The 17,678-nt window shown below is 51.8% G+C and overlaps 5 protein-coding genes across 5 annotated transcripts; 3 read left to right on the forward strand and 2 right to left on the reverse strand.

Annotated features, from left to right (window-relative positions):
- Positions 1-985: 985 nt before the first annotated feature.
- On the forward strand, positions 986-2,249 carry SMAC4_04671 (uncharacterized protein). The gene has a single exon (XM_003346450.2). It carries the CDS (start codon positions 1,132-1,134, stop codon positions 2,047-2,049), a length of 918 nt encoding a protein of 305 aa, XP_003346498.1. The 5' UTR covers positions 986-1,131; the 3' UTR covers positions 2,050-2,249.
- A 62-nt stretch (positions 2,250-2,311) lies between these two features.
- SMAC4_04672 (uncharacterized protein) lies at positions 2,312-4,053 on the reverse strand. The gene has a single exon (XM_003346451.2). The coding sequence runs from the start codon at positions 3,890-3,892 to the stop codon at positions 2,777-2,779; it is 1,116 nt and encodes a 371-aa protein (XP_003346499.1). The 5' UTR covers positions 3,893-4,053; the 3' UTR covers positions 2,312-2,776.
- Positions 4,054-5,071: 1,018 nt separating this feature from the next.
- Positions 5,072-11,188, forward strand: SMAC4_04673 (uncharacterized protein). The gene is made up of 7 exons (XM_066090156.1): positions 5,072-5,619; positions 5,679-5,940; positions 6,001-6,063; positions 6,138-6,485; positions 6,563-8,656; positions 8,727-9,523; positions 9,582-11,188. The coding sequence occupies exons 1-7, from the start codon at positions 5,534-5,536 to the stop codon at positions 10,849-10,851; spliced, it is 4,920 nt and encodes a 1,639-aa protein (XP_065946509.1). The 5' UTR covers positions 5,072-5,533; the 3' UTR covers positions 10,852-11,188.
- A 579-nt stretch (positions 11,189-11,767) lies between these two features.
- Positions 11,768-12,796, forward strand: SMAC4_04674 (uncharacterized protein; the record flags this gene model as incomplete). Its single annotated transcript, XM_066090157.1, has 1 exon — positions 11,768-12,796. One exon carries the CDS (start codon positions 11,768-11,770, stop codon positions 12,794-12,796), a length of 1,029 nt encoding a protein of 342 aa, XP_065946510.1.
- Positions 12,797-12,954: 158 nt separating this feature from the next.
- SMAC4_04675 (uncharacterized protein) lies at positions 12,955-15,660 on the reverse strand. The gene is made up of 2 exons (XM_003346454.2): positions 13,340-15,660; positions 12,955-13,272 (listed from the first exon to the last, which is right to left on the reverse strand). The coding sequence occupies exons 1-2, from the start codon at positions 14,618-14,620 to the stop codon at positions 13,159-13,161; spliced, it is 1,395 nt and encodes a 464-aa protein (XP_003346502.1). The 5' UTR covers positions 14,621-15,660; the 3' UTR covers positions 12,955-13,158.
- Positions 15,661-17,678: the final 2,018 nt, after the last annotated feature.

Genomic DNA, 17,678 nt, shown 5'->3' on the forward strand with positions numbered 1-17,678 from the left:
ATGGACATGGAAAGCGCAAATTGGTGTTGATTTCACATTTTCGACTCGTCACTGCAGCGAATGTGTATCAAATGCTTGTGGTTGCACTTGCCCCTCGAGGCGAGCTCTTTTCTTGGTTGCCATTGCCAAGCTTCCACGGCATGCTCCAAGCGAGGAAGAAGCAACGTTTTGAGGGAAATATCCATTCAGCATCAAGGAAGGAGGAAGCGAGCTGAGGTTCAAAGTAACCGAGGGGTTACAGAGAAACTTTTGTTGATGCAGGAACGACACTTCAACCGTTCGTGCCTTCTCTGCGTGTCTGGTTTCCCGAGTGTTGGTCAGTCAAACTACTTCCGGATCAGATGAGATTGGGGACGCCGATAGATACCCAAAGCGGATATCTCGTTCGCTTTGATTGGCTTCCGACAAGCTCGAAACATGAAACTGATCGATCGACACTGGGTGGCTGACAGCCGAAACAATGACAGAAAGAAGATAAAGTTGCCGAGTGTCCATGCCTGTTGAGAAAGATGACTAATACATGACCAGTGACTCCATATGGGTCCGAAGCCAAGTTCGACTCCCCTCCCGGGCAACGCCGGGATCAACGGCTCTCAGACCTCTCTCCTCCATCACACCTCACAAATCCCCAACATCTTTGTGTTCTGTACTGTAACGCTACTTCCTTCCGTACGGTACCTGCCAGTCCAAGAGGTTGCAGTTGTCGCCCACACTACTGCAACAGCCGTGGGGAATAATGGTGGACGAGGAAGCTGCGAAGGTCTCGAGGGGTCCAGATCGTCCGATATAGCCGCACACCCAGAGTCCCAGAGACGCTCCTTCCTCCTACACGGGATTGTACGTACCTTCCCCCCCCCCCCCCCCCCCCTCGAGCCCCTCCATGCAGCACTCTCCAATATCTGAGTCATCACGTAATGTCAGTGCGCTTCAAAAAGTCTATTTCCACGACCTGTGCCCGTGACCAGTTTGCTGTGATAGTAGAACAAAAGCATCAAACATCAAGGCTTTGATCCGGATTCTGATCGAGCTTCATCACCAACTTCTTCACTCTTACCTTTACCACTCCCCCACATCACGAGTGTTACGCACGTACCCTTCCTTACCTCACAAACAATCCTCATCACATCCAGAATGGCCTCCGCATCCACCACCGACGACTTCACCGTCAAGGCCGGTCTCGCCCAAATGCTCAAAGGCGGCGTGATCATGGACGTGACCACTCCTGCCGAGGCCCGCATCGCCGAAGAAGCCGGCGCATGCGCCGTCATGGCCCTCGAGCGCATCCCCTCGGACATCCGCGCCGCCGGCGGCGTAGCGCGCATGTCCAACCCATCCATGGTCAAGGAGATCCAAGCCGCGGTCACCATCCCCGTCATGGCCAAGGCGCGCATCGGCCACGTGGTCGAGTGCCGCATCCTGCAACAGCTGGGCGTCGACTACATTGACGAGTCCGAAGTGCTTACCCCGGCCGATGACCAGTTCCACGTGCAGAAGGACGGGTTCAAGGTCCCGTTTGTGTGCGGATGCAGGAACCTCGGCGAGGCCCTCAGGAGAATCAAGGAGGGCGCGGCCATGATCAGGACCAAGGGCGAGGCCGGCACGGGTGATGTGGTTGAGGCCGTTAAGCATATCAGGACGGTCAACGCGGAGATTGCGCAGGCCAAGGCCGCGCTAGCGAGCGGAGGGGAGCTGGCGGTGGCCAAGCTGGCGAGGGAGATTGGGTGCGATGTTGAGCTGCTTAAGACGACGGCCGAGCTCGGCAGGTTGCCGGTGGTCAACTTTGCAGCGGGAGGTGTGGCGACGCCGGCGGACGCGGCGCTCATGATGGAGTTGGGCTGCGATGGTGTTTTTGTTGGCAGTGGTATCTTTAAGGATGCGAAGACGCCTGAGCATGCGGCGCAGAGGGCGAGGGCGATTGTCAAGGCTGTGGCTCACTGGAATGATTATGGTGAGTTGGTGGAGGCGTGCATTGAGCACGGTGAGGCTATGAAGGGTATTAGCAATGCGGGCATGAAGCCTGAGGAGAGAATGGCCGGAAGGGGTTGGTAAAGAGCGGAAGTCTGCCGCTTTGTTGAAGACGTGGTTGATATTATGAAGAGTAGTCAAAAAGGGGGTAGGAACGGCACCCGCGACTGTACGAGGTGATGTTGAGTTGCAACGTGTAGGAGCTTCCGCTGTTAGTTAGACGTTATGAATGTGATGAGAGGTTTGAAGCCATAGTTCTATTACCAATGTGGAAAAGAAGAGTGCTCGCAGAAGCAGCTTGACATCACCGCGTGCCAATCTGTACAGATACGTATGAGTTGAGAGGATCAGATTTCTCCTTTCGTCCTCTCTTTTTCTCTGATTGTTTGTTGCGTTTCCTTTTCCCTCCCTTTATTCGGGCCCTCACTGCCATAGATATACCTATATTCATTCAGGCGGTATTGCCCACCTCAACCGATATAACTTGACCGATACTCAATGCCAAATACTGGTACTGAACATGCAGACAAAAAACCTGATCTTACATCACTTTGTTAAAACCGGTAAAACGAAAGCGCGCATTAAACATGTGCCATGTACCATTAGTCAGATCCGCACGTCTCAGCATCCTGCATTGAAAGGTCGCAGTCCATGCTTCTGCTCTCAACCTCAATCGACACACCACGAACACAACGAATCTCCCCAGAACTCCAAGCTTCTACGGATCTACCTTGACTTCCTCAACGGTGTCTAGCCCCCGCATCCAGTACCCCGAATCGGGATCCGGGACCCTAGGCCGTGCATAGCCATCCTAAGGCTCCGCGTCATCATCATCCGACTCCAAGTCCGGATCCGGCACCTGCATGTCTGACGGCAACGGCGGCATCATCTCCACACTCGTCGGCTGAAGCGGCGGCGGCTGGTGCGAAGGCGGGATGAGCGTATACGGCAAGTTGCTCGGGAGCCCCTGAGCCGCCGCCGCCGCCGCCGCCTTTCTCTCGTCCTCCCTCTTGATCTTGGCCAGCATGTTGCGCACGTCGCTCTTCTTGACGTACTGATACTTGTCGCCGAACGAGATGCGGATGCCGATGGTCAGCTGGCGGAGGGTGCACTGGGCGTCCTGGTGCATGATTTTGAGCCAGCGGGCGCCGTCCTGCTCGATCTTGCGGAACTGGGCCGGCACGTTGACGCCGGGCTGCTCGCCCGTGAACGGCTCGTGGTTGTGCTCGGCGCACTGCACGATCACCCGCCACTTGTCGTCGTACGGCCACGCTTTTTCTTGCACGGCTTTCATCTTCATCGGACACCCCGTCTTGGTCGACCGAGATTGCCGGATTCCCCGGCTGTGGGAGGTGTACGTCTTGCCGCCCTTGGAACAGCAGAGGTTGTACCGCCGGTAATGTCCGTCAGGATCGCGGTTGAGCGAGGACACGATCACGCAGGCGTAGCCTTGTGACCGCGTAAAGACCTTGAGGTCCGCCTGTAGCGCCTCGAAGGTGGGATACAACCGGTCTTGGGGAGGGGGCAAGAGGGCCATCTGGAAATTGGGTCGTGCCGGCTGTCCCTGCTGCTGTTGTTGGCCGGACGGGCCCGGTTGGCCCTGCTGGACTTGTTGCTGACCTGCCTGACCATGAGGTTGTTGCTGGGACTGTGGTTGCTGCTGTTGGCCTTGCTGAGTGCCAGTAGCATTTTGGGTTTGGATGGGCTGGAGTTGTTGCTGAGTGTATTGAGTCTGCTGATGTTGTTGGATAGCGGGATTACTAGTCTGAGCTTGCTGGGGCGGCTGCTGGAAGGTTTGATATTGGTGCAATTGTTGTTGCTGTTGCTGCATTTGCTGTTGCATTTGAGGCTGGGCCGGCTGAGGAGCCATCTGCATCTGATGCTGGTGCTGGCCCATGGCCGCCGTCTTGGGCTGTCCTCTAGGCATTGTGTATGATTGATAGTCAATAATGATGCACAAGTTGATGATCTGGATGATCGCAACGAAGCGCGTGTTTAGACAGTGCTCTTGGGGCCCTTAAGTTAAAGGCTTTTGTGGTGGCAAAGCGTGCGTGCGCGTGTACACGAGGCAAAGGCAACGCGCCCGAGTTCGTATGTGGCAGGATGCATCACCGCTATTTGCACTTTCGGCTGCGGGTAAATTTCCATCTTGCCACCTGAATCAGTATCTTATCTGCGGGCCGGCACACCCCCGCCCCTGCTTTCGGCTTTCGTACCCCTGAACGGATCCAATGGTTGTTTCTTGCTTCTTCCGTTGCTTTCCTACTACACTACGAACCTCCCGTCTTTATCCTTCATCAATCCTACAATCTCGAAATTCAGGCTGTCCGTTGACATTCTCAAGTTCTGGATCCAATGGTTTTCATAGGACCAACGTCGCATATCGTTTTGTCACCTGTTTTGCAGATGTGAGGCGACAGTTCAGTTGCGTTCCGTGCTGCAATGTTACATGTACGAGGTCCCTTGGCTGTACCAGTCTTTACCCGCTGGTCGTGGCTGCATTGATTTTGGAGCCAGCATGTTATGACTCTGCCTTCTTCAAGAAACTCCAACTTCTTTGTGAATCTTTTGGCAAAGGTACCGTCTCTCTATTAGGTACACCCGCCCTTATCACGCCAATCAATGCTTGCTCCCAATTGCCCTCATCAGCTGTCCCTCAAAGGCAACCCTCCTGTCATGGCCACCCATGCCCCGATATTGCTTTTTCTGAGCTGCAGGTGCATCCAAACACATCCAAGTCGACCTTGGATTTCTTGAAGTTTTGGGGTTTGAACTACCTCTGCCTTTGCCGTGTCAGCTTGGTTACACACCTCTCGAAGGTCTCGACTGATACTTGCGGCTGAACCACTTACATGGAGGGACCACCATTTATGGATCGTTGTTGCCTACAGCCTTATCAACGTTCCATCTGCCTTCGTTTTCGTATTGTGCTTTTAAGACTTGTAGTGTCCTTTCGCTTCCCAATTTAAACAGCGCGTTCATGCCCTGGACGATCAAGTACTTCTTCCTCTTACGAACGGTATCAAGTAAGACCGGAGAAAGATATCAAAATCATCTGTCGACGACTCATCACCCTCATCGACAGGCTCAGGCGAGGGTTCTCCGGTCTTCTGGCGACCGAAGAATACATGTGTTTCATCAAGGGCAGGGTGGTTCCCAAAAACGGTAACCTGCCCAAAATCCCGTCGACACCATCAGGTACAAATCCCCAAATCTAGCCTCGCGGATGTTTAGTCGCATCAAAACTTCAAACTTATTGTCCAATGACTTCTGGATCGTCACACCAATTCTGCAGTCAGCAATACGCAGTTTCAGCTTGACCGACGAGATCTACGGGAAATAACACCGTCGAGCTTTGTTGCAGAGCCTTATGGGCGAGCTTAACCAAGGTAGTATCATGTGGACGGCAAGCATCATGGCGTTGAAGTTGGGGATACAAAAGACATGTTTCCGTCGTCCTTCTCCTCTGATATCTTTCTGCAATACACATCTCGCCCAATCACCCAGTCCTGACACTATCATATCACCCCTTTGTGTCGTTCAACGCCCAGCGAGCTGGCCATTCTAAATGGCGTCCATTAAGCCCAAGATAACGTACCAGGACATCAAGCAAGGCGTAGAAGTCCTCTGGAGCGCCGATGACCCCGCCGTTGAGTGAGTCTCACATCCAAGCCGCCTGCCTTCAATATACGCCCTACTGAAACGACGTACAGTATTGTGGCTGTCCCCGGTCTGGGTACAGACCCCAAGAATTGTTGGGGTTCAAATGTCGGAAAATCGAACGAGTTCAACTGGCTCGACCACAAGGATGGACTGAAGAAGGACTTCTTACACAGCGGTAAGGAGAATAATAGGATTGGTGCCCGTGTTCTTCTATACCACAGCGAGTCTGCCTGGTTGGGGAGTCTCAAGGTCAAACCCGAGCTTCATCATCTCGCCTATGCCCTTTTAGAGGGCCTTAAGGGCGAGAGGAAGGTATGCGGTGTCCAAGAAACTGTCGCTTACAGACCCAAAATAATACTGACTAGAGTCTAGGAAGCTGAACGTCGTCCTATCGTATTCATCGGCCACAGCATGGGTGGTTTGGTCATCGCCAAGGTATGATAAATGCTTTGTACCTGTTGTCAAATTATCCTCCAGACAACGTTAACACGTCCATACATTCATTCTAGGCCTTGTGCATTGCACGTTCCAAACCCCGTCTTTTCCCCAACATCTTGGAAGCGACCACTGGCGCCATCTTCTTTGGGACTCCTTTTGAAGGCACCCCTGCTGCGACCTTTGCCTCTGTGGTCGATTCTGTCGGTAGTATCCGCAATGCGACCGCAGGATCCTCACTGCTCGATCTGATGAAGCCTGATAATCTCGTGCTCAAAGAACTCAGGAGAGACTTTCTCTCCATAGCACAAGATGACACCGTGGGCGCAAGTATGAAGGTGTTCTGCTTCACCGAGGAACAGCCGATCAACCTGGAGAAGATGTCACGAAAAGTGTTCGGAGTGTCATGGTTCGCTCCCAATGTAAGTGATTTGGCTCATTAACCCATTCTTAGTACGCTAACGCATACGTACGGATGCTAATTTCATTACCTGTGCAGGTTCTGTCATTCAAAATGGTGCCAGAAAAAAGCGCCAGACTTGAGCCATATGAAGCCATTGCCTTGGCGAAAAACCACTCCAACATGATCACATTCGACGGATGGAAAGACCCTGCATACAAACTGATTCGCGGACCGATCGAACGTATAGTCCGCGCGGCCCCCGGTATTGCTAAGTCCCGGTTCCACTCTGTGAGGGGTCACGAGAGTGAAGTCACCGCTGTCTTGGACGCTCTGGAAGGAGTCGTATCACCCAAGAAGATGTACCATGATTTGCAGAAGGAGGTTCAACTCTCTGATCCATCTTGGATTCTGAAAGAGAAGGAATGCGTTAGTTGGCTTAACGTCACCCCTGACAGCCCTGCAACAAGGTGCCTCTGGATCAGGGGCACAGAAGGAAGAGGCAAGTCATCAGCCGTCGTTTCGATCATCGACCAGATGAAGGCGGAAGATGGCAGCAGCCACAGTCAGCCACTATATGCATTTTTCTTTTGCGGCTCGTCTCACGACACCTTGACCGTTGAAGATATGCTCAAGTCCCTTCTCTATCAACTCATCAAAGCTCAGACCAGACTCTTCGCACACGCCAAACACTTTGTCCGCTCCGAGGGTAAAACCGCCACCATGACTCTCACCTTCGAGAATCTTTGGTATAGCTTGTTGAGCATCTTCTCAGATTCCCTGGTTGATAAGGTGTATCTCATCGTACACAATCTGCATGATCTCCCACAATCATCGGACGGAACGAAGAAGCTTCTGAAAAAGCTGCAAGCCGAAATATGCCCACCCGGCAACGCTGATCTGGGGCAAAGACAGAGTAAAGTCCGGTGGCTTTTCACGAGTCATCGGAGTAACTTCAGCATTCAGAACTCGTTACGAGGTACGCAGACATACGAGATCAACTTGGATGACAAGGAGAAATACAAGGACCAGGTTGGGAACCAGCTCCGCAAGCATGCCGACAATCGGGTTAGGAAACTATCGGACGAGAAAAAGTACAACAGGGCACTTGCATACTTTACGAGCACCCTCATGGGGAACCGAGCCCAGGACACCGTCTGGATTGATATCACCTGCCTCCGTTTGGCCCAAATTCCACCCAATACGAAAGAAACCAGAATTAGGCGTGAGCTGGCTAAAATCCCGGAAGACCTGGACCAGCTTCTCGACTCGATTTGGTCGAAGATCTTGAATGCCAATGATGACGACACCGAAGACGTGAAAGAATTGCTGCGAGTACTCGTTCTTGTTAAGGAGCCTGTTACTTTGGGTGAGTTGGCAATTCTCACAGGATTCACCATCGATGACGTTCAGCAGTCACTTGATAAGTGCAGTCTTTTGGTCAGAATCCATGATAGAAAGGTCGTCTTTGTCCTTGAAAACCAAGTCAAGGAACACCTGTTGAAGAGGTCCGAGAAGTTGCTGCAGGTCCGAGGAGAAGAGGAGCTGAAGTGGCAACACGGAGTTTTGGCATCTAGATGCTTTATTTATCTCGTTGAGAGATTCCAGTCCATCGAGGACGAGGTGGTAGCGCGCCAGGACAAAGCCAAAACATCCGTCCAAGCAACTGCTCCGGAGACCACCCATAAGGAGCTATCTTCAGACACTGATGGACCAGCTAGCTCTGATGTTGAGCAAGAGGACTTGCCCCAAGCAGCAGACATGTTAACCCCAGACCACATCGACAGCGGCGGAGCACATGACGGGGATTGCCTCCTCTCTGACAGCGAAGACGACTCGTCAGTCAAGCCCCCAGTTTTGGAGGAGAGCAACCCATACAAGCTGGACCTTGCAACGTTGCTCTATTATCCGATCAAACACTGGCTCTACCATTCCAGCTTGGCCACGAAGGAATTCGCGGAAAGAATAAGCAGCGAGGATGAGTTTTGGTCGCGCAATTCCATCTTTCGCAAGAAATGGTTATGGGCGTATGCGGCTATTGCCAAAGATCCGGCCTTGGGGCTGCTTAAGTCTGAGAACTTCACAGCTCTCCATACGGCGGCGTCCCTTGGTTATCCTGACCTCGTGGCGGAATTGATGGCTAAAGAACATGAAGACGAGAGGGACGTGCGCGATTCCATGTTCAACACTCCGGTAAGTAACTCCTTAACTTTGATTCACTGCTTTGTGGATGACATTTGCTGAAGGGCGATCTGGGTTATAGCTCCACCTTGCCGCCTACTGGGGCCGTACTGCGATCGTTGAAGAACTGCTGAGCAAGAACGCACCGGTGGACGATGGAGTCAAAGATCATCATGACACGCCCTTGGCTATGGCTGCAGCGAAAGGACAGGTAGGGGCCATGTCAAAACTTCTTGAATACGGCGCGGACGTGAACGCCGTGTCAGAGGATTGGGGTCCCATCATCAACTGCGCCATATATTCGGGAAACAAAGACGCTGTCGCCCTCCTTGTCAACAATAAAGCGATTTTGAGTGTCTCGAAAATGTCAGGAGAGGCCCAGTCGTTCAACATCCCACCTCCTCTAAGCCTTGCCGCTCTTTGTTCCGACCTAGAAATGTTCGACTTCTTGCTCACACGATGCCACGATGATCTCTCAACTCAAGATTATGAGACAGCGTTCGAGTGGGCCAGTCGTGCGGGCAACACGGACGTCATGGAAAGGCTGATCTTACTACCTGAGTTCGAAGCCGAAGACCACGTCTTTCAGCCTGACCTCGACGCTGCGGTTGAAGCGGAGGAATGGGACAGTGTCGAATTTCTGGCGAAAAATGAAATAAGCCGCGAAAGGGCAAACTTCGACGAGGCTGTCATTGCACTTGTAGAGGATATAGATGACAACCTGGGCACCCTGGAAGTTATTGGGGACAATGCAACCGCCCACCTTACCAAGGAAAAAGTCAACGAGGCTTTATACATCGCAACGGATAAGGAAAAAGCGAAATTAGTGAGTCTGTTGCTCACCAAGTTTGAGGCAGATGCCAATGCCACTGGGCCAGAGTAGGTTTTTAGATGGAGAACGCTGAGAAGAGTCATCAGTTACTGACATAAGTACTAGGTTCGGGGATGCACTGACCGCAGCTGCTCATGATGGCACCACTGACATCGTCGAAATGCTTCTTCACAAGGGAGCAATTGCGGACTCGCCTACAGGCTGGGCTCTTCAAATTGCCGCTGCTAAAGGCCACAAAGATGTGATGCGGTGCCTCCTGGACGCACATGCGGATGTCAATCGTGTGATTGACGATCCTCGGTTCCCGCCTTGTACTGCATTACAAGCGGCCTGTGAAGGCGGATATGACGAGATTGTCAAGCTCCTGCTCGACAACAACGCTCACCCAGACGTAGGAGGCGGCCTGTTTCGACATCCCATCATCGCGGCTGCTCGCTTTGGATATCCCAACATCTTGAGCATGCTTATCAAGAAAGGAGCAGACGTCAATGTCAAAGGCGGCTCGTCGAACGAGTCTCCGTTGATATTTGCGGCCTCTTCTCTCGATGTTCACTCAGTCGTTGAATTGCTGGACAATGAAGCGGACATTCACTACGTTGACGACGACGGTGACATCGCACTCATTACCGCGGCATTCTTTGGGGACGCTGATCTGGTCAAGGAGTTGCTGAGGCGAGGTTCCAACGTCATGCATATGGACAAACGGGGCGTGAATGCGCTCCAAGCTGCTATCATGAGCCAAAGTCTTGAGTGCGTCCAGGTTCTGGGAGACTGGATCTCGCTGATAATGCTTGGTATCCAGAAAGCCGTGGATGCCGGGGATGAAGCACCTGTTCAACAAGTCCTCGCGAAGACTAGGGCTGAGCACGCTCAAATACGGCGGGAGGTTGTTGAAAGACAGGAAGCTGCGTCTGAGGACTTGAACGGGTACGTGATGACTGACTTCTCCATCAACGAAGGCATCGACATGGACGTAGACGATGTAGCTGCTGGGCCTCACGGCGTCCACGACACAAATGGTGCCAGTGGCATCAACGTCAACACCAATTCCAGGGCCGAGACGACTCATAATGAAGTGCATCACAGAGGGGCTGGTGCCAATGGAACTGGCAGTGGAGATGAAGGTCAAGAGGATGACATTGTGCAGAGGACAGCACAGCTGCGATTGTCAGGGGACGGTTCTCGAGGTATGCAAAGGGGCTGTGGATCCAACGCTGGCGATGGATTTGTCGAGAACAAGGACGAGGATGATGATGCGGATGACAACGACGAAGAGGGTAGAGAAGGCGAGGAAGATGAAGGAGGCGGAGAAGGTGAAGAGGACGAAGATGGCGAGGGCGAGGGTTATGATGCTGAGTATGGCTATAGGGTGTAAGTCGTTTCTTTTCTTGGGCATGCTTTTTTTTTTGGATTTGATAGCTTCAGATATGACACCCTTTCGACAGCGTTTGGTTGGGTATATATAGGGTGTTGAATACCAGATGTTGAGTACTCAACGGTCCAGGCATTGGTCAGACGGGTGCTTTGGGACCTGACGAGTATCAAGCTTACTTTCGTGCTGTCTTAAAGTTGCTCGTTTGGGACTTAAGTCACGGACCCAACTTGAAGTGAGCCTGTCAAGCTTGGTCGAGCTGCGCTCATAATGAACCCTTCAACCGGATATGAGGCCAGTTCATGTTCATGATGACGGAAGCACGCAATCTCATCTTTTTGTGGCTTCTAAAATCAATCAGCGACGAACGGCCGATATCTCATTATTTGAACCACGACACTTTCAAAACTGGCAGCTCGACCAAAAGTTTAACGAGGAGTGAACATAGAGTGTTTTGAACTGGTGGTATAACCGGTATCGATCCTCATGCAGTATTCTAATATATGCATATAGCGGAGTACCCTCCAATCGAATTAACCACAATACTTACTTTCCACTCTGGGCCTTCTCTCTGCGGGAAGACCCCATCGCCCCGGATCCGAACATCCTCACCCACATGGACCGGTAAACCACCATCGCGAAACAGGTGGAACTCAGCCCTACCCGAGACCCGCGTATGTGATACCCTTGGGAAAACTTACAAAGCTCACAGGTGGAACAGTGGAACAGCCCTTTGCAGCAGGGTGCATGCAGTGAGACGCCAGTCAACCCATTCAGTATTGTCGAATATCAGGAAATCAACCTGCACTCACTTCCACCACACACACACATTACTTATTTATCGGTTGCGCAACCTTAAGTCGTGACGCACGACCTAGTGTTTTACCCTGTGTGGAAGTCACCAGGCAATCAATGTGTGATGATGATGGACGCCTCTCAGCTTGATTCTCAGCCTCTCTTCTATTCGCCTGCACTTCCCTCGGAGCTGCTCTGGTACATAATCCACCGATGCAGTTATCCCACTACTTTGATTGTTTGCTCAAGTCGGTTGGAGTTTCTTACGGCTTTGGCGAGGGATATTAAGGGAGGCCAGCAAGGAGAGGAGGAGCAGGAGTCGCGGGGTCAACGGCGGGAATGGCAGGAACGGCAACAAAGTTTACACCAGGTTTCAGAACAAGGCACTACTAGTTCCAAAGATGAAGAAGCTCAAGAGGCGCCGATACAAGGACAACATCCACCAACTCAACCACGATCGCCATCAAGGAATAACTGCCCCAACACAACTAGCAGCAAGATAAACACCAGCACCGGCCCCGGCTCCTGGACCTCCTCCCAATTCCTCGCCTCCCCCCTCTACCAACTCGCCGTAGCACGACACATCCGCACAGTCTTCATTCCCACCGTTTCCCACCTGCGCGCCTTTTTGTCTGTCTTCGACACCAATACCACTTCCAGTGCCAACAACAACAACAACAACAACAACAACAACAACAAAGTTCCCGCCCCTCCGTCGACGTACGATTCAGCACCAGTGCAGCTTGGCAGTGACCAACAACAAAAACAGCGTCAAATAATAGTATACGGCCTCCTATCCCTACACCGCGATTCAAGCGAGTGGAGCGTTCAAGGACTGAATAACACGTTATCTGTGTTGTTAGAGGCTGGGAGGAGGGTGAGGTTGGGGGTTGGGGTTGTTGAGCCTGTTGAGTATGATGATCAGAAGAGCGATCTGAGGAGGAGGAGTATGGATGATTTGCTGGGGGACAAGATGCCGGTTGTGAGTAGGAGTGCTTTGAGGGGTGCTGCTGGGGCTGGGGATTTGCTGCTGGAAAGAAGTGTTGCTGGGAAGACGGTGGATGTGAGGAGGGTGTTGGGGCGGTGGTTCCGGTTTGGGATTGGGGAGTGGGGGATGGAAAGGGAGAGGGAAAGGGGTTATTTGAGGAGCTAGGGGTGTGGGGAAGAGAGTGAGTGAGAGGGGACAATATACACAGCACAACAGAAGAGACGAGTTTGTGATGCTAAAGAGTTTGGGGTCTCATTCAGTGTTAAAGAACTTTTGGTGGCTTCCCTTTGAAGAATAAAAAGGGTGGGGGGGAAAATACCATAACCAACTTTCCCAACCTGCCGGGGAATAAAACCGAAACGCCATTCCATGGTATCCATGCATTGCTCCAATAACCTCCTCATATGCCAAACAGAACTTCGATACTTCCGCCGTGAATCCAACGCGGTGCGATATACTCCACGTTAAATAAGAACAAGTGTGCGAACAAAGGGTATCGAAACGTATCAACCAACAAAGACGCTCGCTCAGATGGCCTGCTCCATCTCGGTAATGTACAGCTTGATGTGTGCCTCCATCTTGAGGTACTCGTCGTGGGCGGCGTGGACTTCGTTTTCGATGTTCTCTTTCAAGTCGAGCATCTAGTTGAAGGTACCGCTGGTTAGCATTTCTCTCATGTTCTTCTCGCATAATGCAGGCAAAACATACCTTCTTCTCCGTCTGCTCAATCCTTACCCTCCTTCTCTCGATATCCTTGCCCTTCTCCGACCTCTCCTCCGTCAACTTCCTATGCACCGCCCTCAAGTCTTCCATCTTCTCCTTGGCCTTCTGCGCCTTCTCCTGGCTCTGCGTCCGCAACTGCGTTGTGCGATCGGCCCACTTGGCCAATTGCCTCTTGAGCAGCGCCTCCGTACGCTCCACCTCCCTGACATTCGCTCCCCGCTCCGTAAGCGCGTCTCTTTGCCTTGCGTTCTTAACGTTCTCCTCCTCTTCCTTCGCCAACTCAATGGCGATCTCTTCCAACAGCTTGATGCACGAAGCCACGTCGGACGACACCACACTGAACGAGTCTGTTGACGTCTGGAGTGCCCTCGACCGCCTATCGAGCGCATCGATGTGTGCTTTGTCGTTATTCAACGTGTTGCTCAACTCTGCCAAACTAGCTTGCAGCGCCGACGGGCTCTGTAGTACATAAGGCCGTAGTTTCGCGCTCTCCTGCTTGAGCGCAATCTTGGTAGCCGTCTTCTCCTCCAGCTCCGCCGCCAACTCGCCCTTTTTGGTCTTGGCCTCCTCCAACCTCGCAGCCACCTTCTCCTGGCTTCGCCTTAGTTCCAGCAGCCGCTTCTTGAGCTCCTCATTGCGCACCGTCTTCTCCTGCACCAGCACCTCCATCGCCCTGCGATTGTGTCTCATCTCCTCCAGCTGCGCCTCCATGTTCTGGTTCTCGACATACAGCTGCTCGATGCGCGCCTTGGTCTGCTCGGCCTTGTTGCAATGCTCGTCGATCACGCTCGTCTGGCTCTCGCGGAACCGGACAAAGTTGATGACATAACTCAGCATCCTGACCAGTCTGTCGTGGGTCGGCTTGTAGAGGTCATTGAAGCTGAAGTCATTCACTCCGCAATCCAGCATCAGCCTGCGCAGCGAGACGTAAAAGCCCAGCAAGTTCCTCGTGTCCGACGGCATCATGGCCTCACCCAGTTCGGGGCCGCAAACGTCCTCGGCAGCCGCGCGCATCGCCGGGTCGACCGTCTGGCGCGTCTTGTTCATCAGCAGCTCCCCGAACCACTCAAAGATCATCTGCACCTGGATCGGGTTGGGCTTCTGCAGGTCGGCCAGGGTGAAGGGGATGCCGAGCTCGTTGATGCAGCCGACGATTTCACGGTCGGGCAGGCGCATGTTGGCGTAGGCGGCTTCTTCTTCCTTTTTGCGCTGCCGCGATTGTTGCGGCTGCGGAGGCAGGATGGACATTCGTGGGTTGAAGGCCATTTTGGATGGCCGTGGTATGGTAGGTGGTGTGCTGGGCACAAAGGGGGATTCGGACGGGTTCGTGGTTCGTGGTTCGCTCGAGGATTTCGGGGGTTTTTGTTTGTCGTCGTGGATGTGGATGTCGCGTAGATGATGACAATGGGTATCTCGTAAGGATGTTGAGGGGTGTTTCAGAAGGGTGGCTTGTCGGCGCGTGTCCAGACGCGTCGTTAGACTCTTGTCGCAACTTTTGGATGGGGTTGAAGGTGGTGGTGTTGATTGAAACCCATGTCATAGTGGGGTGGTTGCTCCGGAGACGCTACTGTGCCGCATGTGCTGCTTAGATGCATATCTGGTTATGGCGGTAAATCCCCGCAATACTTGCACCCTTTTTGACGTCGATCGTTTCCTCGTCAACATTTTCCTCTTGTCTTTCCCAGAGTCATCTGAAGTTCTCCTGAATGACATGTCCGATATCTGTACTCATAGACCCACAACCGCACAACCCGACCTTGGGTTCACGAACCTGAACACGGACTTCACTCCACGACAGACGCCTCGGATCCCTTCATTGACTCGCCCCTACCAGTACCAGTCACTTGGAACGCCTTTCTGGGGAACAATATGATTACCGGAATTTCCTATACAGCACGAGAAACGAAACCCACCATGACCGAGATGTCCATGGTCCAATTGTCTACTGCAACAGACATTCCTCCAGCTCATTGGGCAATCCCCTCGGCCCTACAAGATATTAGACCGAACCGAACACAACACAACCATCCATCAGATGATAGATGACAGATGATATGTTCTCTGTCAAGATCCGTTTTTAATCCAATTCCCTGGGAAACTCCTCAATGTTAAAACCGACTGCGTACATGAGCACGAGCATGGACATGGGCATGATGGACATCGGGATATTAGGTAAGATGATCTGCATAATACATATACTTACACGTGTAAGAAAACGGATACTCCCGAAACGTTGGCACAGTTTTTCTCGGTGGCCCGTAGATTCGGAAAGTTTATGTAAGGCGCAGATCAGAGAACCCGTTTGCAGCTGTCTATCATAGTTTTCTGGATGCTGGTTTACTCAGCCAGGTGGTTGCAAGAAAAGACTATACACTAGACATGGACTCACCAAAAAAAAAAAAATGATCGTGTGTTCGGTACTTTTTTTAAAAAAAAAAACACCTGCCAGCCCATTCCGTTTTCTTCAAGTGTCTTCCTCAGCTTAGCAAGAAGAAAAGACCAAGGATAGATAGAACCTCGTGCAAGACCAAAGCAGTCATCATGCAAGTCTATATTGCCTCCGAGGCCCAGACACTTCAGTCCAGGATACAAAAACCAATGACTGGGGTGAAGTCCATCCGGTTCCTGCATTCCTTTGCAGTAGTGGAAGCAAAAAGCAGCAGCAGGAGTTTTTATTGTCGCTCGCATTCGCATGCCTTGACCAAAGAAAACGAAACGTCTATGATGTTTTGGAGCCTTAATCCCAGTTACATATCACGAAGACGGAGTCTCAAGTATAAGCCGTAACGACACTCTGTTGTTCCCGAGGTCCATCGCGGCAACGCAATAGCGACAGAGTCCAGGTTTGATCTTTTGAGGCATCACCCGCCAGTTTTAAGCTCGTTTCAGAGAATGGAATAGCACATACGACCATAGATGGTAGAAAACTCGGGATCCCGTCCGCTCTCCCATAGATAAACTACTAATCGCCTGACTAGTAGTTGGGTCGGTGACGACCAGCGAATCCCAGGTGTTGTATGTTTTTTTTTTTTTTTTTTTTTTTTTTGGATTCTCTTTCCATTTGCGATTCCTCCTCCTCTTCCCTCTTTCTTTTTTTTCTGTCGCTTTTTGGCTACTTCATACAGTCTACTACGAAAATCGTGGCGAGCACGAGAAATGCCGAAACGCAATCAGTCGGGGAATGCGGAGAAGAGATGAGATGAGAGGAGAAGGAAGAACACTCAAGTCAAGAGTCAAGACGGCGGCAAGCATAAAGAAGCATGAAAAAGAAAGATCAGCCACTTTTTCTTCCGATGCCGAGAGGGGCTTAAGGAAGGTAAATAATGGAGGTAGGTAGGTAGGCTGCCATAAACAAACCACAGGGTGTCTGACTAACTATGCGATGCGCAAATCCATCCATCACCTCAGCCCAGAAGAGCTGAGCGTCTGCATCTTCTAGGTGGCGCCCAAGAGACTTCGGGGGAGACACCGAGACAGACGGAAAACGGCAGTGTGAGCCAGCCCAACAACCCCAGAGGACGAAACCGAGAACTCTTTTTCTTCTTCTTCTTCTTCTTCGAGGCGGTTATAAACTTTCTCATTCCTTCTCGGAATATTTCCCCGTTGTGTAGTTTGGGAAATATCTCCGGCAATGACGACTCCCAGTCAGAGCAGAGGAGGGGTTACGAGAAGCCGAGTACCTATGGTAGTATTCGCGCCCATGAGGCGAACTAAATGGCGGATGGATGTGGCGTGGACTGAACCGACATCTAGCTTACAGGTTACTTCCAGCGTCCCGGCTTGCGGCTGCGAGAAAGAGAAACGAAAAAGAAGAAGTAAGGGCGAGAAGTGCACAACGCCTCGGCGGTCACGACACCAAATAGTTTCGGGGGAGGCGTCTGCAGAGTGGCAGACTTTGCGGGAGCTGGGGGGTTTGGCGTTTAGGATGTGCGTATGTAGGCATTTATGAGAGTGTATGGGTATTCTTAGCATGCTCGAGGCGTGACATGGAAGTGGAATGGGAGGAGAGGAAGGGGGATTTGTCTGAATCAATTTCCTCAATCCTAGAGAATTTTGGTGTTGATTACCTAGTTGTTGTTCCTGAACCGGCATTCAAATGACGCATTAATTTCCATGACATGATGGGAAAGGTAAAAAGGCCAAAAGTATACGCCAGTTCACTATAAATGACGGAAATAAACCGAATCACCGGAAAAATGTTCACGGTGAGGTGTTGAAGACAAGAAAATGAGACGACAACCCCGTGGTCCGGGACGATGTGAACAACAGCTGTATGTCCAAAGTGGAGAAAAAGACCCCAGTTTCTTGGCATTCAATTTTCGGA

The sequence above is a fragment of the Sordaria macrospora genome, chromosome 3 (genome assembly GCF_033870435.1).
Source record: "Sordaria macrospora chromosome 3, complete sequence".
Taxonomy (NCBI): domain Eukaryota; kingdom Fungi; phylum Ascomycota; class Sordariomycetes; order Sordariales; family Sordariaceae; genus Sordaria; species Sordaria macrospora.

Coding starts and splice junctions, on each gene's coding strand:
- SMAC4_04671 (XM_003346450.2), top strand. CDS start 1,132: ATGGCCTCCGCATCCACCACCGACGACTTCACCGTCAAGGCCGGTCTC.
- SMAC4_04672 (XM_003346451.2), bottom strand. CDS start 3,892: ATGCCTAGAGGACAGCCCAAGACGGCGGCCATGGGCCAGCACCAGCAT.
- SMAC4_04673 (XM_066090156.1), top strand. CDS start 5,534: ATGGCGTCCATTAAGCCCAAGATAACGTACCAGGACATCAAGCAAGGC. Junction 5,620..5,678: donor GCCGATGACCCCGCCGTTGA/GTGAGTCTCACA, acceptor AACGACGTACAG/TATTGTGGCTGTCCCCGGTC. Junction 8,657..8,726: donor ATTCCATGTTCAACACTCCG/GTAAGTAACTCC, acceptor TCTGGGTTATAG/CTCCACCTTGCCGCCTACTG.
- SMAC4_04675 (XM_003346454.2), bottom strand. CDS start 14,620: ATGGCCTTCAACCCACGAATGTCCATCCTGCCTCCGCAGCCGCAACAA. Junction 13,273..13,339: donor TTGAGCAGACGGAGAAGAAG/GTATGTTTTGCC, acceptor ACCTTCAACTAG/ATGCTCGACTTGAAAGAGAA.